The sequence below is a fragment of the Microcaecilia unicolor genome, chromosome 10, assembly GCF_901765095.1.
Source record: "Microcaecilia unicolor chromosome 10, aMicUni1.1, whole genome shotgun sequence".
NCBI lineage: Eukaryota > Metazoa > Chordata > Amphibia > Gymnophiona > Siphonopidae > Microcaecilia > Microcaecilia unicolor.
Genome location: NC_044040.1, coordinates 141,531,604 through 141,557,212, shown reverse-complemented (window position 1 = coordinate 141,557,212; position 25,609 = coordinate 141,531,604). Strand labels below are relative to the sequence as shown.

General features: G+C 46.2%; 1 protein-coding gene across 2 annotated transcripts in view; it reads left to right on the top strand.

Moving 5' to 3' along the window:
• Nucleotides 1-411: 411 nt before the first annotated feature.
• The window catches only part of KLHL30 (kelch like family member 30), a 110,603-nt gene continuing 85,405 nt past the window's right edge, over nt 412-25,609 (top strand). Inside the window, exons 1-2 of one of the 2 annotated variants that reach the window (XM_030217116.1) lie at nt 412-560; nt 9,339-10,163. In XM_030217116.1, coding sequence (XP_030072976.1) covers nt 9,390-10,163 — 774 coding nt within the window. In that variant the 5' untranslated portion in view covers nt 412-560; nt 9,339-9,389. Of the gene's footprint in view, nt 561-9,321; nt 10,164-25,609 lie in introns of both variants that reach the window. The other variant, XM_030217115.1, reaches the window with a different exon arrangement.

The window sequence follows — 25,609 nt, the reverse complement described above, 5'->3', positions numbered from 1 at the left end:
AAGAAGTCACCTGATCTAGTACTTTGTCGAAAAAGTTCTGTGGGGACCCTATCCTAGAAAGTTGGAGAACTATAAATTGCATTCTTGACATTCCTCTGGTCATGAAGAATGCTCAGTATAATGATGGCATCAAGTCTGAAACATTCATAACTCCCCCAGTAATAAAGGACACATTATCTTCTCTTCTTCTAAAGAAGCAGTATTACTTCAGAAGGCTTCTTCCCAGCAGCACATCTTTGGATGTACAGCTTTAAGAGCAGGTGGCTTGGAAACGATAAGCATACCAGTCAAATGACTCCCCCCTCCCCCCCAACCGCCAAGTTCCCCAGTGTCTGGAATAATCTAAAAATAGGCACACACTAGACTGCTGGGTTAGTCTCTAGCCAAGGACTTCTTAGTAAGATACTGAGTATTATCTTGTATGAGTTTAGAATCCAGCGCTGACTTCTATTTCTCATTATTCTCTCTTCTCTCACTCCCTCTGGCAGGAAGACAGTTGCATTTTTTAACTGATATAAGAAACTAAAGGACACACAAGACAAACAATTCCTAAGAGAGAGGTATGAACTAATTTTTTATTATTTATTTATTGCAGCAGCTTAATATACTGCCAATTGCACAAAGTGCTGCTAGGCAGTTAATAAGTCACAGAAAGCTGTCAAAGCATGGGAGAGGAGAGAGAACGAAGGGGGAACAGAGTGGAGGAGAGGAAGGGCAGAAGTAGAGAGAGGGAGAGATTGGAGGTAGAAGAATTAAAGGAGAGAGATGTAGGGGTAGAGGAATGAAGGGGGTAGGAATATGGAAGGGATTGCTGCTAGAATGGAAGTACTAAGAAATCAGAATGTTACCTGAAAACTGAATGTAGTAGCCAGGTTCTGATTTGTTTCTTGAATTCAGGGAAGAAGGTCCACATCAGATATTCTGGGGGGGAGGGGGGAGTTTCAAAGCAATGGGCCATGGTAGCAAAACATAGAGAGGTGTACTTACAAAAGTTACTTAGAAACCTATGGAACTTTGTAAGTCTAAGTGCTTTGAAAATGAACCAGAGAGTGTCTGGAAATATTGAACTAAAGATGTGAGGTTGGTGGAAGAGCAAGAAGGGTAACTTGTGAAGAGCAAAGGCTATGAACTGGAACATACAGGGTCAAACAGTCAGCCAAATAACTGGAAGACTTAGGTGGCAGACCTTTATAAACCAGGATACGGACTTTGAATTTAATGTGGGCTGGGATGCACTTGGGTCTGGATGGGGAAAGAGGGCTCTCCGAGTGCAAGCAGGCTGCTTGTTCTCACGACTGGGTTGACGTCCACGGTAGCCCCTCAAACCGGAGTAAAAATCTTGCGGGAGGTCCCGCACGCAGGGCATGCCCGTGCGCGACCGTTCCCGCTCAGTTTTTTGCTTTGCGCGCTGGAGAGAGATGCATCTTCGTCCCTCTCCATGTCAGCCCCGGAAAACCGGTTTGCGGCCTAGTCCGCGCTTTTATTTTTCTTGTTGCGTGTTCGCGCCCTTTCAGTTAAAAAAAAAAAAAAAAGGTTTGTTTTTTTCCTTCTCTCGTCGAGTTTAGTCGCGGGGCCGCCTCGTCGCGGCCTTGTGGCCGCGCGGCCGTTTCTTTATTTTCTGGTGTGCTTTTCACCGCCACCATCGACTATTTTGATTTCGCCGACGCAATTTTTCCGTCGATGTTCTCGAAGGTCCCGAGCGGATTCAAAAAGTGTGGTCGGTGCGGCCGGCAGATCTCGCAGACCGATCCTCAAGCTTGGTGCCTCCAGTGCCTCGGCCTGGAGCATAATTCCAAGGCGTGCACCTTGTGTCTCGGCTTACGGAAGTGGACGCAGGTGGCGAGGCAAGTTCTTCGGGACCGTCTTTTTGGAACTTGTGCCGGCCCTTTGACGTCGACCTCGACTGCATCGGTGTCGACGGCCGGGGCTTCGGTACCGGTACTGATATCGACGTCTTCGGCACCGACTATGGCATCGACCCCAGGAGCACAGGTTCCCTTGGCCTGACAGCGGCGGTGAGCGGCTGTGTGGGCAGTCCGCCCCGGCCACTCCCGCTGCTCAGGACCATCGGGACCGAACCCTGTCGGATCCGATACCTAGAGGCCGTGGAGAATCCACCTCCTCCTCGTCTATGCTGCGGAGCGCCGATGACGGGCATCGGAAGAAAGCTGCCAAGAAGCACTGTCATCGGTCGCCCACGGCGCATGGAACTGGCAGCTCCGGGACGTCGAAAGAAGACTCGATCCCCAGGAAGCGGCAGTGCCGGGAGGAGCGCTCCCCCTCTGTCGAAGAGGTGTCGATGCGCAGGTCGTCGGGTACCTCGGTACCTTCTCCTGGACCCGGGCAGCTTCCAGCACCGACGCCCGCACCGGCCCCCCTGCCTCTCCCGACAGCGGGCCTAGACGAGTGCCTCTGAGCCATCCTTCCGGAGATCCTGGAAGGGCTGATGCGCCAGGCCTTGCTGGCACCGGGGGTGCTTGCACCCTCGGTGCTGTTGATAGAGGCGCCGGTGGGCTCTGGTCCGGTGATGAGGTCTTCGACACCGGCACTGCTTACGGCACTGGTGTTGATTGCCACTCAGGTGGAATCCCCATCGACGTCGATGGAGGGAGCTTCGTTCCCGCCGGCGCAGGAGTCCACCTCTTGACACCCTCGTCGAGGACGTGGTTCCTCGCAGTCGAGACGGGCCCGGTTGCGGTCTGAGCTGAGAGAGCTCATGTCCGACACCGAGGAGGAGGCCTTGTGGGGGGGAGGAGGAGGACCCCAGATATTTCTCCTCCGAGGAGTCTGTGGGCCTTCCCTCCGACCCCACACCTTCACCGGAGAGGAAGCTCTCGCCCCCTGAGATCCTCTCCTTTGCCTCTTTTGTTCGGGACATGTCTATCAGCATTCCCTTCCCAGTGGTTACTGTGGATGAGCCGAGGGCGGAGATGCTCGAAGTCCTGGACTATCCATCACCACCTAGAGAGTCTTCCACGGTGCCGTTGCACAATGTCCTTAAGGAGACACTGCTTCGGAACTGGTTGAAGCCATTATCTAATCCCTCCATTCCCAAGAAAGCGGAATCCCAATACAGAATCCACTCAGACCCGGAGTTGATGCGGCCTCAACTGCCTTATGACTCAGCGGTCATGGACTCTGCTCTCAAGAGAGCACGGAGTTCGAGGGATACCGCCTCGGCGCCCCCTGGGCGGGAGTCTCGCACTCTGGACTCGTTTGGGAGGAAGGCCTACCAGTCTTCCATGCTCGTGACCAGAATACAATCATACCAGCTCTACACGAGCATCCACATGCGGAACAATGTGCGGCAACTGGCGGACCTGGTTGACAAGCTCCCCCCGGAGCAGTCCAGGCCCTTTCAGGAGGTGGTCAGGCAGCTGAAGGCGTGCAGAAAATTCCTGTCCAGGGGTATCTATGACACCTGTGATGTGGCATCCAGAGCTGCGGCCCAAGGTATAGTGATGCGCAGACTCTCCTGGCTGCGTGCCTCTGACCTGGACAACCGCACCCAGCAGCGGCTGGCGGATGTCCCTTGCTGGGGGGATAATATTTTTGGCGAGAAGGTCGAGCAGTTGGTGGACCAACTACACCAGTGGGAAGCCGCTCTCGACAAGCTCTCCCACCGGGCGCCTTCAGCATCCACCTCCACAGGTGGACGTTTTTCCCGGGCCCGGCAGGCTGCACCCTATGCCTACAGCAAGCGTAGGTACACCCAGCCGACCCGAAGGCCTCCTCAGGGACAGTCCCAGTGTGCTCGTTCCCGTCATCAGCGAGCGCCTAAGCAGCCCCCTGCGCCTCCATAGCAAAAGCAGGGGACGAGCTTTTGACTGGATCCATGGGAACATAGCTGCCATCAAAGTAGACGTGCCGGATGGCCTGCCAGTCGGGGGGAAGTTGAAAGTTTTTCACCAAAGGTGGACTCTCATAACCTCCGACCAGTGGGTTCTCCAAATAGTGCGGTGCGGATACACCCTGAATTTGGTCTCCACCCCACCAAATTGTCCACCGGGAGCTCAATCCTTCAGCTCCCATCACAAGCAGGTACTTGCAGAGGAACTCTCCGCCCTTCTCAGCACCAATGCGGTCGAGCCCATGCCACCCGGGCAGGAAGGGCAGGGATTCTATTCCAGGTACTTCCTTGTGGAGAAGAAAACATGGGGGATGCGCCCCATCCTAGACCTGAGAGGCCTGAACAAGTATCTGGTGCGAGAAAAGTTCAGGATGCTTTCCTTGGGCACTCTTCTACCCATGATTCAGAAAGACGATTGGCTATGTTCCCTGGATTTAAAGGATGCTTATACTCACGTCCCGATACTGCCAGCTCACAGACAGTATCTCCGATTCCATCTGGGGAAACGTCACTTTCAGTATTGTGTGCTGCCCTTTGGGCTCGCCTCTGCACCACGGGTGTTCACGAAGTGTCTCGTGGTGGTTGCGGCGTACCTACGCGAACCAAGATGGGCAACAAAACAGTAGATCAAGGACTAAAAAGGCTCCAGTTATGTAAATGGGTCCAAATGTATTCACCATAAATAAAAGAATAAATACATAAATAATTAAAAGTCTGACATGGCCATGTTTCGCCCTTTCCAAGGACTGCACCATGGGCTGGAAAAAACTAGAAGGTGTATGCCACAAATGTTACCTAATAGTAAAAGAGCCAGAAGGCGTAATCTACAATTAGCACCTAATGGTAAAAAAGTTTGCATCAGATAAGGGTAATGGCTGTGACCCTGATGAAATTGTCTTTCCTGTGACCCCTCTAAGACTCAATTTGGAAATGCAAGAAAGCAGCTTGTGTCAAGAGGAAAATGGATACTCTCCCATATCCCTTATCTGATGCAAGCTTTTCTACCTTTAGGTGCTAATTGTGGAATATACCTTCTGGCTCTTTTACCATTGGGTGACATTTGTGGCATACACATTCAGGTTTTTTTTTTTTTACAGCTCCTGTTGCAGCCCTTGGAAAGGGTGAAACATGGCCGTGCCAAGCTTTTAATTATTTATGTATTCTTTTATTTGTGGTGAATAAATTTGGGCCCATTTATATTAATGGAGCCTTTTTTTTTTATCGTTAATCTGCTGTTTTGTTGCCCATCTTGGAATACCAGAGTTTCCTTCATTTCTTAGAGCCAAAGATAGTGCTGGGCAGACTTATACGGTCTGTGCCCTGAAAATGACAGATACAAATCAAGGTAAGGTATACACAAAAAGTAGTACATATGAATTTATCTTGTTGGGCAGACTAGATGGACCGTGCAGGTCTTTTTCTGCCGTCATCTACTATGTGTATATAGATTTGACCCATCTTGAAAAATATATGAAGAAGAACTAAAAATTCACATTTTAAAGCTAGTGTGATCAGTTAGTAAATATCAGCACACAAATAGCAACCAAGGTTTGCTCACAAAATGTGGGGGTCGCATTAAAAGAGGCATTCATAGAGGAGTAATGAGCTATGAAAAGCTCGTTTCTACCATATAAAACCCAGTGAGGTTTCCTCTTGACTATTATGAGATATTCTTCAGGTAGTATGAATTGTTAGCTCTTAATTGCCAAACTGGAAATATTTCTATATGATAAGTCAGGTGTCATGTTAGTTCAGTTCAACCAAGAGCATATTTCTTTATCTTTATGCTTGTACTATTATAAAACCAAATTACCCATAAAACAGCTAAAGCACTCCATAGGGCTTGAAACATAGTAAAGAAATTTACTATTACAGTGAACCACATCACAATAATGATAATAGTTCTTACATATACAGGTAATCTGTTAATGAGAAGTGTATATCAGTGGCCAGTGGGGTGTGCATCCACTAACTCCAGTGGCCAAGTGGGTTGAAAGGAGGACCAACACCTTGTGAGACAAGAGTGGCAGAAATGACAGAATATGTTTCACCTGGTGACAGCCAGTGAAAACATTTTTCAAGGTAAAGGAGACAGTAGATAAAGATGCAAATGATCTGTCCAGTCTGGCCATTATAGGAATGAAGGTTGTTATTGTCACACCATACAGGTAAGCCCCCCACCCCCAATTCTCTACGGAGTGAAGGGGTAGTGAGTGTAGTGGTTAGAAACCAATGGACTGAGAATCAGGAGGCAGATTCAGAAAGCTACCGCGAGTCTAACTGCATGGTTACCACCAGTTGTACATGCCGAGCAATGCATTAAGGCATGGTTTCCAACCTCAGCCCTTGCCAGGCCAGGTTTTCAGGATTTCCCCAATGAATATGCATGAGATCTATTTACATACAATGGAGACATCCCTGCATTAAGGGATTGGAGCCCCTAAGCAGCATGTTCAAGATGGCCGCTGCACTGGATGTGTGAACGAGAGCTCTGGTGATTTCCTGTTTTGAGTTTGCCCCAAGGAGCACTCCCCGTGAGAAATGGGGAAGAGGAAAGGAAAAACAGTAGCTCCTACCTCCTCGAGCGCTGTTTCTGGTCCCGCTTTGGTGCAACCCACGCTGGAAACATTTGGAATCCGTCCACCGGGACCGATAGAAACTGCCTCTAGAATCTCCGAAGTGGCAGCTACGGAGCACAGTACCGAGGGCGCTACTCTTAGCCCTCTTGCAGGATTGACCCCGCCACAACCTGGAAGCAGAGGCAAACGGGAAGTAGCGCTACTGGAACAGGCGTCCAATGAGGTCGACCTAACATCGGCGGTAGGAGGTCCGGTCCAGGCCTCTACTCCAGGTACGAATACAGTGTCAAGGGGATATTTGCCCCTAGCCTTAACCCATGAAACGCTGTTTTCTGGGTTAGGAGGAGGTGGTGTCGAAAAACCTGCAGTAATCACTATGGATGTGATTTGGGAGGCCATACAGGGGCTGAATATATCCCTTCAACGTATGTTTAATGGTACTCAGACTGAAATAAGACAATTGAAGGAAAAATCTGAGCAGCACACCACTAGACTGGATATCCATCAAGAAAAATTTTCAAATGTTGATTCTAGATTACAGTCTATTCAAACAACAGTGGTGGCTACCATAAAAGAGAACAAAATCCAAGCTAGGAAATTGGAGTATATAGAAAACCAGAATAGAAGAAATAATCTTCGAATACTTAATTTCCCTACTTCTGCATTTATTACATCAACTGAACTATTGAAAAAATATTTTTTGGAAGTTCTGGATATTCCCGTTGAAAGCCACCCTATGGTGACTAAAACGCAGTATATTAAAAAATCTCCAGTTACTACTATCGAACCAGAAACTCCTCAAGATAATCTGACTGATTTTCTAGAGCGGTCTGAAATTTCAGATCGAGCTACATTGCTTGTGACATTTGCTTTGGACTCGGATAAAAGTTTTATCTTGCGGTCTTATTTCAGAAAATTGAACATTAATTTTATGGGCGAGAAAGTTCGTGTCTTTCCGGACTTTGCTAAAGAAACTCAGACCAGGAGAAGGGAGATATTGGCACTTAAGCCAAGAGTCCTTTCACTGGGTGGAACTTTTGTGCTTAGATACCCATGTAGATGTTTGATATCCTTAAATGAGGTCAATTATCTTTTTTTCTGTCCTATAAAATTAAGAGACTTTATCATTGCTAAGGAAGGTATAAGTGATACTCCGGTGATGACCTTCCCAATTTAGGTGTACTGTCTAGGCTGCAGAGTCTTGACGTTCTTCCAGTTTATTTTCTATAGAATTATTTCTTGTCTTTAAAATTAGATTTCCTCAGCTTGGACCCATCTGTTATGGACAAATAATTAGGATTGTTTTTCTTATATAAATATGTGTAATCATATTTCAAATCTATACATTTCGATGTGTTATCATTGTCTTGTAATATATTGTAAATTTATAAATTAAAAAAAAAAAGGGATTGGAGCCGTGGGTGTTAACTTCTGCAGAATATATGGCCACAAATTACATTAAAAATGATTGCATATGAGGCCATTAAGTATTCCACAGCAATACAGAGGAAGAATCAGGGACTTTTCACACATAGTTGCCACAGGAATTTTTTTTTGCCAGGTCCAGGGTAGCATAGCCTGACCTGACCCCCCTGCCCTGATAGCTTTCTGCATCAGCACTCTGACTGCTGCACCCCACCCCCCAACATGAGTGTCCTTCCTCCCAACTTTAAAAATTGCCCTAATACCTAATGGCATCCCCATCTCTCATCTGACATGCCCTCCCTTCCTCTACCTGACTCAAAAAAGCTTCCATTCCCTGGTGTCTAGTAGCCCTCCCTCCCCAACTTAAATCAAATCTCTGCAGTCTAGTGGCACCTCATCATCACCCGACTCTTCTCCCAAGTCCCTCCAACCCCCTTCTTAGGCTATACCTTAAGAGGCAGGAGTGATGCCCATTCACTCCTGTCTCTGGCACCACCATCATAAAAAATGGAGGCACCCAGCCCTGCCTCGTGCATCCAGGGATGATTCCCTTATATCATTACTATCTTGCAGCATAAGGAATAATAAAACAGAATTAAAGTGTGTGTTTGTTTATTTATTTACTGCCTTTTTGAAGGAATTCAGTCAAGGCGGTGTATAGCAAGAATAAGTCCAACAAGCAATAGACAATTATAGCAGTAAAAATATTCAAACAACAATACAAAGTATGGCTTAGTATGCTACATTATAATGCCAAAACAATACACAATAAAACATTTTAATAGACAGCATAGGGTGTAAACAAAAATGGAACATTTATTTATTAGGATTTATTTACTGCCTTTTTGAAGGAATTCACTCAATGAGGTGTACAGCAAGAATAAGTCAAACATAAGCAATAATTACAGCAGTACAAATATTCAAACAAATACAAAGTATGGCATAGTATGCTACATTATAACGCCAAAACAATAAACAAAAAATTTTAATAGACAGTATAGGGTGTAAGCAAAGATGGAACATATAGATAGATAAGACAGAGTAACAGGAGTAAGAAAATAAGGGACTAGTTAGAAAGAGTTGCAAATGAGGTCAGAAAGGTGCTAGAACATTATCTTAGCTAGGGTAGGAGTGGATAAACATGTCCTGCTATAATATGTGCAGCCGGTGTCATTTAGGGCAAATTGATACATGCTATGCTTCAAAAAGGCAGAAAAGACTTTGACTATGGAAGTGGTAATTTTATATATCATTTTTGCCAAAGCATTTAAGAATATGAGCTTCATACATCAGGGCAGTGCTCAGAAATCAGAGATTCTTTTAAAATCTTCTTTCATCAGTGATAGTAGTATTACATGACATATAGTGAATCTGTGTTAAATTAAACTAAGTTAAACTAGTCTTGCTTTATTTTTCTTCAGTGCTATGCTGATTCATTTTGTTGTTCTGTTCTATTGTTTGAGCTAGAGTCGTTCCCTCCTCAGACTGAGACCCTGGAAATCCCAGCATTCTAATTCCAGTACAAAAAAGGCACAATGGTGAGAAACATCGATGACCTGGATTTCTGTCTCCCTTCTCATGCTGAAGCCATCCTGGATGGACTGCAATCCTTACGTTCCAATCCACATTTTTCTGATGTCACCCTCCTTGTGGGTGAGCGGGAGTTCCCCTGTCACCGTAGCGTTCTAGCCCTTTGTAGTTACTATTTCCATGCCATGTTTGCGGGAGACTTCATTGAAAGCACTTCGGCCCGTGTGGAGATCAAGGATGTAGATCCTGCTGTTATGGAAACACTGATTGATTTTGCCTATACAGGAAAGCTCACCATTAATCAGGGAAATGTGGAAGGCCTGATCCGGACTGCCAACCAGCTCCATTTCCCGACAATCCGGAAGGTCTGCAGCCGCTATCTTCAGCAGCAGATGGATGCCAGCAACTGCTTGGGTATCTGGGAGTTTGGTGAAACGCATGGTTGCTTAGAAGTGACAACAAAGGTCTGGGCCTTCTTACTGGAGAATTTTGAGACTGTCTCTCACCAGGAGGAGTTTCTCCTCCTTTCTAAAGAGCGTCTAGTAGCATACATGTCCAATGAGCTACTTCAGGTTCATGAGGAACAGAGCCGTATCGAGGCCTTACTCCGATGGGTGAAATATGATGAGACGTCCAGAGGTTCAGACCTTCCTCAGCTTCTAGATTTGGCTCACCTATCCTCATTAACAGACCAATACCTACAAAACCTGATTTCTTTAGAGCCATTGATCAAAGAATCAGAATCTTGTCAAGCTATCATCTCCAGACACCGAAGCCAGGTGAGTTTTGTGTACCATTCCACAGCTATGGAACTGTTGGGATGAGTGTCAGCTCCACCTTTGGACTTATCCAAATGCCATTTTAAGAAAGGAGAAAAATATATGAATGCTTTTCTTTGTTTTCTGATGAATAGAATTCTATAGTTTAGTGAGTAAAACTGAGTAAAAACATTATTGGTTAATACCCTACCCAATAATGCCATTAGAAAGAAATCCTTGATTGGATGTGTATGATCACAAAAAATGGATTCAGGGTAAAAGAGCAAAAACGTATGTAGAACTGACTCCTGAAACATAAGGTTCTAGCTATGCAGTAACCCATTTTTATAAAATGTAGTCAATATTACATAATGTGAAAGGGCTAGATTTGTGCTTCATATCTTGCATGCAGAATGCAGATTTTTCACTTTCAAGCAGCAGTTACTAAGCGAGAAATAAATGATCAAAAAGAATGTAATTCAGTTTTACCTACAGGTTTGTACCACTTTTTAAAGAGAAACTATAAGCATAGTCTCCCATTGAAAATTGGCACCTGCCTTTTCTGTAGATACATTTTCTATGCAAAATAACATACATAAATTTGAAAATGTACATTACTAATCTGGGCAAGTTACTTGAATGCCTACTTTCTACTCAGGTAAAAGTATGCATATTGTTGATCCCACTCAAATGCCTTTACCCTAGTAAAGGCTGGGCAGTTTCAAAACATCTGGTTTACAATGGTAAATTGGCATTTACTCACATATATAGCTTTTGAAAATTTGCCCTTTTTATGTAACTCAATAAATGAGTACTTATACAAGTGTTAAATATCCTGGCAGGGTACTTAAAAACTGAGGTCTTTTTTCCACTGGACTGTTTCTCAAAAATTAACAAAAATAGTAATCACCTGTGCCTTGGTGCAGAGGCACAAAAAAAAGTTACCATTGGCAAGTATACCAAAGTACAAAATACAAAATTTACCAAATGTTTCTTCCTATCTATTGGATCAAGCTAGACTGTCTAAGGCATTATTTAGCAGGATGCACCTTCCAGGTCCTCCAAACGTTTTCAGGAATAATACCCTCTAGCAGCTTAAATCTTCAGGAAACCTGGGCTAGAATCCCCCAGAGTTGCTGCAAAACACTTGCTGGCTCCAGCTGGACATCCAAAAATCTCCTCCAGAATTCTATGGTCTGTTTCTCCTTTCTGTTCATCTTTTTTACAGGTTAGGCCAAGCTAGCCTAGGAAGCCACCTTTCCATTTGTTCAAGGTCTAGTCAGCCATTAAGAGAGGCAGCTCCTTGCTGCCTCTCAGTAGCCCATGCACCTCTTGGACTCTTAACAGCTTACTCAGCCAATACTGGCAAACTATCTCCTTCTCAGACCCAGGTTAATAGGGCCTTTTATAGTTCACTCAAAAACACAGAGGGGACACCAACTATCAGTGACAGACACTTCGCTGCATCCTCCATTGCAATACATTAGGTGTCATTTGCTAGCAGCAAACACTAACTCCGTTAACATGTTATTTGCCACTCCGTTCAGTGGCTAAAGTTTGCTGCTGAATGGACAATTTTCTTGGCTCATCCCTTACCAAGCCCCCTGTGAAAACTTAGAACTGTCTCTTTAACTATTTAAATGGCAAAGATGTTTATTTGCTACAGGTTTTTTTTTTTAAAAGGCAGTCATATTGTCAGTCTAGCATCGACCCAGTTTTTTTTTAATTGTTTTAGAAATTAAATGGGGGTTTTCTGTTTGGTTTCCCAAAAAAACTATATATATTAATAATGTTTTAAGAGATGGCTTTTATAAGGTAAGAAAGAGTTTCAGTAAACATATCAGTCCTGGATGGGGGAGGTTTTATTCTGTTTGGATTTGTAAACCACTTTGATTGTTGTTGTTGTTTTAATAAGTAGGTGGTACATAAAAATGTTAATAAATAAAAAGGTTGTGGATTATTTTTTTAGCTGGTCAAATAGGAGTTTTTCAGACCATACATTTTCTTTTATCAGTTTGTATGAGATAGTATAAGAGAGTCATTTTGTGTACTTTTGTCAGCAGGGGGACCATTTGGTTTCCCAACCTGTGGTCACAGCCAGTTCCACTTTTGAGAACACCAGGGACAAAGAGCATACTTTATCGATAACAGCCTCCTCTCCCTTACTAAGAGGCTGCCAGGACTTGAGGCACAGGCCCAAGGTGCTCCCAGTAGGGAGGAGTAGATACCAGATAACTGGGAGAAGAAGATCTTCACAGATCTGTCCCTATAAACCTTCTGCCATCATCGTTCATCTTCTGAATTGCTCCTTTTTCTACATGGTCTATCTCTTGCTCACTTAGAAAGCACCCACCATTCTGCTTTCTTCTTCCTTAGCCCTCATCTCTGGAATTCTCTCCCTTGCAATATCAGAAACAAATCTGCATTTACCAAATGTAAATCTCAGCTCAAAGCATTTCAGTTAAGTCAGGTCTTGTCGCTTTGACCTGATGATAGAACGGCTCTGGGAATCTATCTTCAGATGTTGTAATATCTATACCCTTTTTGGGATTTAACCTAGCTAGTCTCTCTGTATTTTGCTATCCTGTCCTATACTGATTTGGCATTCCTTTCTATTTTATCTGATTTTTATAATTTTATTGTTTTTATTATGTACACAGCTCTGTTATACTGGCTATTAAGAGTGGTATATTAAGCTTGAAATAAACCATAAAAGTAACAGGCAAGGGACCAAATCCAAATCAGTAGGCAGAGACAAAGTCCAGGAACAGTCAAGAGTATAGGCTGACAGAGCAGGTTCAATGCCAGTAGCCTAGCAGAGATCAACTATCAAACAGCATCAAATGACAAAAGACCCAGAGGAAATCTATCTGAGGGCAGGATGAGAGAGTTCTAGGGTCATATATGATTAAGAGGCCAATCAGCAGACACGAATCCTAGAGGAACCAATCATAGCAGGGGCATTCATAGAGGACCTGGCTGAGTGCACCAGATCATTAGCCCAAGACTAATGACAACATAAAGGCAGGAAGCGATCTGGGTTTACTTGCTGTGTGGGGCCAGCCTTCTGGGAGTTAAGTGCAAGACACTTGTACAGAATGGTTTGTATAATGATCTCTCATAGTCCCCTTTAGATCTCTCCATATGCCCTTCCTCCTAAGCTTTGTTCATCATACAAGATGCTTTTATTTGTACCCTTCTCTATCGTCAAATCTGTGTTTCCATATCATCATGCTGATCAATCCATAGACTGGTGGGTTGTGTCCATCTACCAGCAGGTGGAGATAGAGAGCAAACTTTGCCTCCCTATATGTGGTCATGTGCTGCCGGAAACTCCTCTATCTCAGCAGGTGGTGGTCACACACAGCAGCAGCTCTGGCTAGGCCTCCAAGCCTAATTTTTAGGTTTTGTTGAGTGCCTGGGGTTGAGGGCTCTTCTTGAGCAAGTGCAAACCTGGTGGCGCCAGGTCCCTCCTTTTCTCCCCACTCCCGCTGGCTCCGTTTAAAAAAAAAAAAAAAAAAAAAAAATTTTGAACGTCCTTAAAGGCGTTTATTTCGACGTTTATTTAAACGTTTATTGCAGCTACTCACTGGGACACCAGGTCGTTACAGCTCGGAGCGGACAGCAGGTAATTTTTACCTTTTATAGCGGGCAGGGGGTTCCCCGATTGGTCTCCACGTGGCCTATGGCGTTGGAGGGCGAGGGCGCAAAGAGTCGCTCCCCGGATCGCGTGTGCGCTTCCAGAGGGGATGCGGGGGCCTTAAAGTCTGATTCGCCCTTGTTGGGTGACAGTTTCGTGACCGATGAGTGTCCCGGTCCTTCATCCGGTGTGGCGGTTTTTCCCGCCATAAACGCCTATCCCCCGCGGCTCGCCTCCGCCATATTGGCCGGCCACGCGGCTCGGACGACTTCTTCTTGGGCCGCCCTTGAGGTGGGAGACATGGATGCCATGAACGCCCTTAATTTGGGCAACGGCACAAAAGCGGCTAAAGTTAAGCGCCGTTCTTCCCGCGCGGCTCCTTCGCGGAGTGTCGCGCCGGACGCCATCTTGGATGCGCAGCATGTCTCTCCCCCGCTCTTGCGAGCGCCGGTTGAGGGTGCGTCTAGGGCTGTAGCCCAGGCTGCGGAAGTGCACAGTATGCGGGGTTTCTCCCCCGAGTTTGTTTTGCTGCTGCATCAGGCCTTCCTTATGCAAAACGCTGCCCCTGCTCCCTCGTCTGGTAAAGAGGTTGAGGCCCCCGGAGGTAAACGCCCTCGGGTTGATTCCCAGGCCTTGGAGGACTTTGTCTCCTCCGATGTAGATGAGGGCAGCGTATCTGAGTTCTCCCAACGGTCCTTTGCGGATTCCTTGGAGGAGACGGATCCCCGCTCGGATGGAGCGGATGACCCCTCTGCAGCGCGGCTCTTTAGCTCAGAGGAATTGCCCAACCTGTTAATGCAGGCCATGGGCATTTTGAAGATTTCCTCTCCGGAGGACGTCTCTCCCTCAGCCCCTGTTGGCTCTGCCATTATGCTGGGGACGAAGCGCCCGCATAGAACCTTCCACGTGCATGATGCCATGCACACCTTAATTTCGGCTCAGTGGGATGTCCCGGAAGCGAGCCTTAAAGGGGTTAGGGCTATGTCCCGCCTCTATCCTTTGCCTGGAAGTGAACGTGAGGCCTATCTGTGGCCTACCGTGGTTTCTTTAATCACTGCGGTGACTAAGAAAACGGCGTTGCCGGTGGAAGGTGGCACGGCCCTATAGGACGCCCAAGACAGAAGATTGGAGGCGGCCTTAAGGTCGTCCTTTGAGGCGGCTGCTTTAAGTTTGCAGGCCTCAGTTTGCGGCTCCTATGTGGCCAGGGCGTGCCTGACTATGGTGCAGCGGGCTTCCCCCTCGGATCATTCCTTGAGGGCTGATTGGCCGGCCCTGGAATCGGGCTTAGCCTATTTGGCAGACTTGCTGTATGATGTCTTGTGGGCCTCAGCTAAAGGCATGGCTCAGACAATCTCTGCGCGGCGGTGGCTTTGGCTGAAGCATAGGTCTGCTGACCACGCCTCTAAATCCCACCTGGCTAGATTGCCTTTTAAAGGCAAGCTGCTCTTTGGGGTCGAGCTGGACAAAATCGTGACCGATCTCGGCACGTCTAAGGGCAAGAGGTTACCAGAGGTCAGGGCTCGGGCTAGTGCTCGCCCCGGTACCTCCATAGGACGGTTTCAGGAAGCCCGTCGGTACCGCCCGGGCAGGTCGGGCTCCTCTGCCCCCTCTTCCTTCAAGAGGAAATTCTCCCCCAAGCAGCATTCCTTTCGCAGAGACCGCCGTCCCGGAGGTGCTCCCTCCGGTCCTCCCCTAGGGTCTCGTACCCAATGACGGGGCCTTGGTCCACGCCCCAGTGCAGATTGGAGGACGGCTGTCCTCGTTTCTGGGCGAGTGGATCACAATAACTTCACACGCTTGAGTGCTGGAAGTCATCAGAGACGGCTACAAGCTAGAGTTCTGCCGACCCTTAAGAGACGGGTTTGTACTCTCTCCCTGCAAGTCTCCGGTCAAAGCTGTGGCAGTGCAGCAGACCTTGGACAATCTGATCCGCCTGGGTGCGGTCGTTCCGGTGCCAGAAAATCAGCTTGGCAAGGGACGTTACTCCATTTACTTTGTGGTACCAAAGAAAGGAGGTTCTGTATGGCCTATCCTCGACCTCAAGGGGTCAATCAGGCTCTTTCGCATGGAGACCCTCCGCTCTGTTATAGCGGCAGTGCAGGCAGGAGAGTTCCTGGCATCCTTGGACATCAAGGAAGCGTACTTGCATATTCCCATCTGGCCTCCTCATCAACGCTTTCTGCGTTTTGCAGTACTGGGCCGACACTTCCAGTTCAGAGCCCTCCCGTTCGGGTTGGCTACTGCTCCGCGGACCTTCTCCAAAGTAATGGTGGTCATCGCGGCCTTCCTGAGGAAGGAAGGAGTACAAGTCCATCCTTATCTGGACGACTGGTTGATCCGAGCCCCCTCTTATGCAGAGTGCGGCAAAGCTGTGAACCGGGTGGTTGCTCTTTTGAGCTCCCTGGGGTGGATCATCAACTGGGAGGAAAGCCAGCTGCGCCCAACTCAGTCCCTGGAGTATCTGGGAGTTCGATTCGACACCCAAGTGGGCAGAGTGTTCCTGCCAGACAATCGGATTGTCAAACTTCAGGCTCAGGTGGACCAGTTCCTAGTAGCCTCTCCTCTTCGGGCTTGGGACTATGTGCAGCTGTTGGGCTCTATGACGGCCACGATGGAAGTAGTGCCCTGGGCCAGGGCTCATATGAGACCACTACTACACTCTCTGCTGCAGCGCTGGACTCCGATGTCGGAGGATTATGCTGTGCGCCTTCCCTTGGACCCAGCAGTGCGCAAGGCGCTGAGCTGGTGGACGCAGACAGACAAGTTGTCTGCAGGAATGCCTCTGGTGACCCCGGAGTGGATTGTCGTCACGACGGACGCCTCTTTGTCGGGCTGGGGAGCCCACTGCTTGGGAAGGACAGCGCAGGGGCTCTGGTCTCCTGCAGAGGTAAAGTGGTCTATCAACCTCCTGGAACTCAGAGCCATTCGGTTTGCGCTTTTGGAGTTCATCCCGGTACTGGTGTTGAAGCCTGTACGGGTCCTGTCGGACAATGCCACGGCTGTGGCCTATGTCAACTGCCAGGGAGGTACCAAGAGCGCCCCTCTAGCCAAAGAGGCCATGAATCTATGCCAGTGGGCGGAAGCGAACCTGGAACAGCTGTCAGCGGCCCACATTGCCGGAGTCATGAATGTCAAGGCGGACTTTCTCAGTCGCCATACCTTGGAGCCCGGAGAGTGGCAGCTATCTGTTCAGGCGTTCTTGGACATCACGAAGCGCTGGGGCCAGCCGAGCCTAGATCTGATGGCGTCATCGGCCAATTGCCAAGTGCCGCGCTTTTTCAGCAGAGGACGGGACCCTCGATCCCTGGGAGTAGATGCTCTTCTCCAACAGTGGCCGACACAAGAGCTTCTCTATGTGTTCCCGCCCTGGCCCATGTTGGGCAGGGTGCTAGACCGGGTGGCAAAGCATCCGGGCCGGATAATCCTGGTGGGTCCGGATTGGCCCAGATGTCCCTGGTATGCGGACTTGATCAGGCTCTCAGTGGACGAACCTCTGCGACTGCCAGTGGAGCAGGGCCTGTTACATCAGGGTCCCGTGGTGATGGAGGATCCCTCCCCCTTTGGTCTTACGGCCTGGCTATTGAGCGGCAGAGTCTGAGGAAGAAGGGCTTCTCAGACAAGGTCATCGCCACTCTGCTGAGAGCGGGGAAGCGCTCTACTTCTACTGCTTACGCCAGGGTCTGGCGTACCTTTGCAGCGTGGTGTGAAGCAGGTTCACTTTCTCCATTTACTGCTCCAATTTCTTCAGTGCTGGCGTTCCTGCAAGAAGGTCTGGAGAAAGGCCTGTCGCTCAGTTCCCTTAAAGTCCAGGTAGCGGCCCTGGCTTGCTTCAGGGGCCGCCTGAAGGGTGCTTCCCTGGCTTTGCAGCCAGATGTGGTGCGTTTCCTCAAGGGAGTTAATCGCCTGCGCCCTCCTCTGCACTCAGTGGTGCCTGCGTGGAATCTCAACCTGGTGCTAAGAGCCTTACAAAGCCGCCTTTTGAACCCTTGTCGAGGGCATCTCTGAAAGACCTGACGTTGAAAGCAGTCTTTTTAGTGGCTATCACTTCAGCCAGAAGAGTTTCCGAGCTCCAGGCACTCTCTTGTCGAGAGCTTTTTCTGCAGTTCACTGAGGCAGGAGTGACTATTCGCACAGTGCCTTCCTTCCTACCCAGATTGTTTCTCGCTTCCATGTGAGTCAGCAGCTCTGTCTCCCTTCCTTTCGTAGGGAGGACTACCCAGAAGAGTATTCTGCTCTCAAATATCTGGATGTGAGACGGGTCATCATCAGATACTTGGAAGTGACCAATGATTTCCGGAAGTCGGATCATCTGTTTGTCCTGTTTGCAGGTCCTCGTAAGGGTCTGCAGGCTGCTAAGCCTACAGTGGCAAGATGGGTCAAGGAAGCCATTGCAGCTGCTTATGTGGCCGCGGGGAAGGTGCCGCCTATTCAGTTGAAGGCCCACTCCACTAGAGCTCAGGCGACCTCGATGGCAGAGGCCGGGTCCGTCTCCTTGGAAGAGATTTGCAGGGCGGCAACTTGGGCATCGGCCCATACCTTCTCCAGACATTACCGCTTGACTGTGGCTGCTCGGGCGGAGGCCCGGTTTGGAGCTTCAGTGTTGCGGTCAGGGATTTCAATGTCCCGACCTGGGTGAGTACTGCTTCGGTACATCCCACCAGTCTATGGATTGATCAGCATGATGATATGGAAGGTAAAATTATGTATCATACCTGATAATTTTCTTTCCATTAATCATAGCTGATCAATCCATAGCCCCTCCCAGATATCTGTACTGTTTATATTCTGGTTGAATTTTAGGTTCAAGTTTAGTCTTAATTTACTTCAGGAGGACTTCGTGTTCAAGTTTTTTCACTTGGATTCTTCAAGAGTTGAGACGAATTTGTGTTACAGTGAGCTGCTGCATTCCTCTCCCCTCCGTTTTACGGGGCTGGATTGAGACTTAAATTCTGCCGGCACTCCCTCCCGCTTCGTGCGGCTGTAGGGCAGCTTTGTACCCCTCCCGCTTCGGCGGTGTTAGGGTCAGTCAGCTCCTCCCGCGGTTGCGGTTGCAGGATAAGCCAGATCCCCCCGCATCGGCGGGGTGGTGTCCCTCCCCCGCTCCGCGGGGATGAGCTGGACGGATTCCCCTCCCCCACTTGTGTGGGGATGAGCTGGGTTAATTCCCCTCCCCCGTTTCGGCGGTGGTGAGCTGGGCAGGGTGTCCCTTTGTGGGTGTAATTCTCTAAGTGCTGAGTCCTGCGGATGGAGCTTTGATATCGACATACTGAGGAGTTTCCGGCAGCACATGCCACATATAGGGAGGCAAAGTTTGCTCTCTATCTCCACCTGCTGGTAGATGGACACAACCCACCAGTCTATGGATTGATCAGCTATGATTAATGGAAAGAAAATTATCAGGTATGATACATAATTTTACCTTTGTGCTTTCCATCTTGCTTAACTGAATGCCTGGAATAGCTTTCCTGTACCAAATGTATTGTGCATTGGTACCATATTTGGGGCAGGAAATTGTGCAAACTCCAATCCCAAATAATCCTAGAGTTCATTCCTCTGTGATCACCAATTATCAACCTGTTGCTTCTATCCCTCTGTTTGTCAAATTAATGGAGACAGTAATTGGTACTGTGGTGGCTCATGTTCAGAACATGTTAAGCAAAGGTCAAACTGCAGTGATTTTACAATTTGATCTCTCTATTGCATTTGATCTAGTGGATTGGCAGATCTTGATTAATGTTTGCCATCAATGTGGATTAGATGGCATGGTTCTATTCTGGTTAAACAGTTTTCTGATGAACCGTTATTATTCAGTTAAAAAGGATGGGATTTTGTCCAGTAAATAAGAGAGCAACTAGTGGGGTCCCGCAGGGGTCTTCATTCTCTCCTGTATTATTTAATTTACTTATGAGATTTGGGGTATTTTATTGGACAAGGCTGACTTTATACATTTTATTTATGCGGACGATATAACTGTACTTCTGCCATGTTCATTGACTTGGGATGACACGCTATCACGCATTCACTTGTGTATGAATATGATTGATGATTGGATATCTTCTCACCATCTTAAATTAAATAAGGAGAAGACTACATTTTTGTTGATAGGATCATCCAATGATTTAAGATATTCTCCTTCCTTTTTCTTAAAGGAAATAAGTTCACTATTGATTCACAATCAAAAATCTTGGGAGTTGAATTAGATAATTTGCTAACAATGGAACCTTATGTGTCATCCATCCTTAAGAAATTATATCTGGTGCTTAGGGAACTGAGAGCTATTAAGAAAATATTTTCTCTGGAATTATTTAGAATGCTTGTTCAGTTACTTATCTTATCGAGATTTGATTATTACAATCTTGCTCTTATAGGATGCTCCAAAGTTCTTATTGATCATTTATCACGATGCAAAATATGGCCATTAGCTTTATTTTTGGTTTGAAACAATATGATTCAGTCAAAAGTTATTATTCTAAATTGTGCTGGCTACCTGTCATGAAATGAATACGCTTTAATGTATGTGTGACCGTGTTTAAAATCTTACCTGGTGATGCCCCTCCTTATATGATTACGGCAAGTACAAGGAATCCCAATAGTATCTTTGCTTTAGGAAGCTTTTAAAAACATTTCTCTTTATGCAGGATGATGTTTGATAAGATTTTAAGCCACCTAATATTATGATGTAAACTATTAGAATACTTGTTAACTATGTTAGATTTGAACTGTAATTCCCAGTTAAAATATTTCTGGTTTCCTGTTGTTAGCTGCCTAGAATTGAAAGGTATTGGCAGGTTATAAGACTAGCATAGCTGTTTGAAGCTGCTGTTTAAATTTGAACTTGGTTCTTCCTAACCATAGCCTTCTTGACTTTAACCATTTTCTAAGTACTCAAAGCCCCCATAACCTCTTATTTGTCTTGTTTGTATATATCAACTTGACTAGACGACTAGACTAAGCTCTGCATATGTCTTGTAGTATTATATAAATGGTTAACAGTAGTCGTAGTAGCAGTACAATACTACAGAAGCAATGATAGTAGTGTAAAGGGCAATTCGATAACAGAGTGCCAACAATTAAGCGCCCGGAGGGCACCTAGTAGGTGCCTATTCTATACAGGAACATAGTTGCTTACTTTCTTTTATAGAATCCTAGCCTAACCAGGTATATACATGCCTAAAAGGAGATATGAACACTTATGGCAGCCCAAGGTCTGATGCCTTTTAGTCATAAGAATGTCCACATTACATTGTTCTGGAAAATCCGAACAAACACAGGCACCAGAATGTGTGGAACATTCTGAACCAAATGAACCTGTAATAAGTCCATGATGTCCCGATTGCTCCAGTCCAGTGGGCACAAGCAATGCAGTAATGCAATAGCTAGATGATTGCTTCACTAACTGTTCCATAAGAAATTATGTATTACTGTGCCAAACCAGGTAAAAGGTCACGCTGCATTAAAGGAATGCCCAGAAGTATAAAATCCAGTATAGGCAAGGCCTAGACTCTTACAGCTCCCCCTTTATTTCAAGACAGGGCCGCCAAGAGACTGAGCCGGGCTTGGGGCAGGGCTACCGCCCCCCAGGATCGCTGCCTCCCCCATGATCATTGCCGCCGCCGCTCCCCCCCCCCCCGGATCGTCACCACTGCTGGCCCTCCTCCCCCCACCCCACCCCCACTGCAATTGAATATACTTTGGTTGGCGGGAGTCCTCAGGCCCTGCCAGCAGAAGGTGCCTTCCTTCAGCGCTGTTCTTCACTCTGCTGCATTGCCTACCCTGCCCTTTAACTGCTTTTCCCCTCACATCATGCACGCTCAATTTCATCAAAATCGAGGAAGCGCAACATGAGGGGAAAAGCAGCTGCAGGGCAGGCAATGAGGCAGAGTGGAGGAAGGCTTCTTCTGCTGGCGGGGCCTGGGGACCCCCACCAGCCAAAAAAGAGGCACCGAAGCCCTGTGTCTGCTCCTTCACAGCCTCTAAGGGGGGCCCGGCCCTGGAGTTTTCTCTCTCCTGCTCCTGTCGGGACACAATCACCTGGGTGCCGTCAGGAGCAGGAGAGATAGAGACCCCAGCACCAGGCCTCCCTTGGAGCCGGGCCCAAGGGAATCTTGCCCCCACTCGGCGGCCTTGTTTCAAAATGGCTGGAAACTAGTGCCTGGCAGCTTGGAATACTAACTAAAATAGTCATGTGTACATAAGTACATAAGTAATGCCATACTGGGAAAAGACCAAGGGTCCATCGAGCCCAGCATCTTGTCCACGACAGCGGCCAATCCAGGCCAAGGGCACCTGGCAAGCTTCCCAAACGTACAAACATTCTATACATGTTATTCCTGGGATTTTGGATTTTTCCAAGTCCGTTTAGTAGCGGTTTATGGACTTGTCCTTTAGGAAACCGTCCAACCCCTTTTTAAACTCTGCTAAGCTAACCGCCTTCACCACATTTTCCGGCAATGAATTCCAGAGTTTAATTACACGTTGGGTGAAGAAAAAGTTTCTCCGATTTGTTTTAAATTTACTACACTGTAGTTTAATCGCATGCCCCCTAGTCCTAGTATTTTTGGAAAGCGTGAACAGACGCTTCACATCCACCTGTTCCACTCCACTCATTATTTTATATACCTCTATCATGTCTCCCCTCAGCCATCTCTTCTCCAAGCTGAAAAGCCCTAGCCTCCTTAGTCTTTCTTCATAGAGAAGTCGTCCCGTCCCCGCTATCATTTTAGTTGCCCTTCGCTGCACCTTTTCCAATTGTACTATATCTTTCTTGAGATGCGGCGACCAGAATTGAACACAATGCTCAAGGTGCGGTCGCACCATGGAGTGATACAACGGCATTATAGCATCCTCACACCTGTTTTCCATACCTTTCCTAATAATACCCAACATTCTATTTGCTTTCCTAGCCGCAGCAGCACACTGAGCAGAAGGTTTCAGTGTGTTATCGACGACGACAACATCCAGATCCCTTTCTTGGTCCGTAACTCCTAACGTGGAACCTTGCATGACGTAGCTATAATTCGGGTTCTTTTTTCCCACATGCATCACCTTGCACTTGCTCACATTAAACATCATCTGCCATTTAGCCGCCCAGTCTCCCAGTCTCGTAAGGTCCTCTTGTAATTTTTCACAATCCTGTCGCGAGTTAACGACTTTGAATAACTTTGTGTCATCAGCAAATTTAATTACCTCGCTAGTTTACCTACATTGCAGTACTGGATGTGACACAGCAATGCAAGTGCACATATCAATCTAATACATCATGAACTAATGATCACAATAATAATAGCAATAAATCAAGCTTATCATAAATGCCTAATGGGTATGAGTATATTGTGACAATGAAAATAAAAAAGCAATACAGGCAATGATTAACATACTTGGCCTTAACAACAAATATATAAGATTTAGGAGAGATTATCGGTGCCAGAAATGGTATTCAGAGCTGACGAGTCGGAGAAACTGAATGAAATCTCTATAAACCTAGAGGATGTAATGGGGCAATTTGACAAATTGAAAAGTAGCAAATGTCCTGGACTGGATAGTATTCATCCCAGAGTACCGAAAGAATTGAAAAATGAACTGGCACAACTATTGTTAGTAATATGTAATTTATCTTTAAAATTGAGTGTGGTACTGGAAGATTGGAGGGTACTCCATGTATCGCCAATATTTTAAAAAAGGTTTCAGAAGGAATCTGGGAAATTATAGACCAGTGATCCTGACGTCTGTGCTGGGCAAAATGGTAGAGACTATTATAAATAACAAAATTACAGAGCATATTCAAAAGCATGGGTTAATGAGGCAAAGCCATCGTGGATTTAGTGAAGGGAATTCTTGCCTCACCAATCTATTACATTTCTTTGAAAGGGTGAACAAACATGTGGATAAAGGCAAGCCAGTTGATATTCTGTATCTGGATTTTCAGAAGGCGTTTGACAAAGTACCTCATGAAAGACTCCAGAAGAAATTGGAGAGTCATGGGATAGGAGGTAGTGTCCTATTGTGAATTAAAAACTGGTTAAAGGATAGAAAACAGAGAGTAGTGTTAAATGGTCAGTATTCTCAGTGGAGAAGGGTAGTGGGGTTCTCCAGTTGTCTGTGCTTGGACTGCTGTTCTTTAACATATTTATAAATGATCTAGAGATGGGAGTAACTAGTGAGGTAATTAAATTGGCTGACGACACACAAAGTTATTCAAAGTTGTTAAATTGCGAGAGGATTATGAAAAATTACAAGAGGACCTTATGAGACTGGGAGATTGGGCATCTAAATGGCAGATGGTGTTTAATGTGAAGAAGTGCAAGTGATGCATGTGGGAAAGAGGAACCCAAGCTGAGGGGAGATATGATAAGAGGTCTATAAAATAATGAGTGGAGTGGAATGGGTAGACGCAAATCGTTTGTTTACTCTTTACAAAAATACTAGGACTAGGGGGCATGAGAATAAGCTACAAAGCAGTACATTTAATAAGAATCGGAGAAAATCTTTCTTCACTCAACTTGTAATTAAACTCTGGAATTCGTTGCCAAAGAATGTGGTAAAGGCAGTTAGCTTAGTGGGATTTGAAAAAAGGTCTGCACTGTTTCCTAAAGGAAAAGTCCATAGACCATTATTAAATTGACTTGGGGAAAATCCACTGCTATTTTTGAGATAAGCAGCATAAAATGTATTGAACTTTTTCGGGATCTTGCCAGGAATTTGTGACCTGGATTGGCCACTGTTGGAAATAGGATGCTGGGCTTGATGGACCTTTGGTCTGTGCCAGTGTGGCAATACGTATGTACTTAAGGAAACTTAATATGTCTCGTGCCATTGTTGTCATGGGACGATATGTATGTGCACACACATAACTGTAATAGCAAATTTGTTTCCATAAATCTTGAATTTCTGTAAATGAAATCAAACTTTGAAATGCATGCATTTGAATTTGGATTTTAAATTTTAACTGAAAGTGATAATTAAGGTTTGATATTGAACCATGGTTTATTTCTTTGCTATATATAGCATAAACAAAACCAGTGACCATGTACATATGGTAAAAATAAAGAGGTGCCCAAAGGCAAAAATGTCATCTGTGGTTTGTGTCATGGATCCTTTGACACAAACAGTGTTAAAATATGTTTGAAAAATACAATGGACAGTCCAGGGAAAAAACAAAATATGGTATAAACCAAACCAATCTGTCCAGAACAATAAGAACAACACACAATACAATTTAAGACATATTCAACAGGTAAAGGCCAAATAGACAGGTCCTCGAAAGGCCTCTGTGCACATGAGACAGGGTGGCAAACTGACCTCAGTATGTTAGTATGTTAACATACGCAATCTTTCCCAAAGGTAGAGTTTAATACGTTGACCTTCCTCCCTTCCTGGTCGGTTCATGTCTTGTTCCATCATAGATCATATTGATGCCAGACACCTCCTCCCAGCACAGGCCTTCTGCTTCACCTGAAAGACAAGAACACAGCTTATTCCTGTTCGGCATTAGTATTATTTGTATCTCCTTCTCTATCCTTGTTCTACAGAAACAAACTTTCCTGGGTGGCAGGGTCGTAGCTGATTAATATGAACCCATTTAAGGACATCCCCATCTCCACTTGCCAGGGTAATTTGGACTTGGTAGGCAACAGGTGATGCTTTACCTACTACTATGGACCATTCCAGCTAGGTAGAAGCTTGCAGGATTTGGCTATGCTTCTGCCAAAATAATAATAAAAGACTCAGTCATCAATCTGATATTTCTGAGGAGTAGTTTTCAAGTCATAGTGAACTTTCTGGCCTCTAGTTGCACCCTCAAGATTTGTCTAGGCAAATGAAAACACAC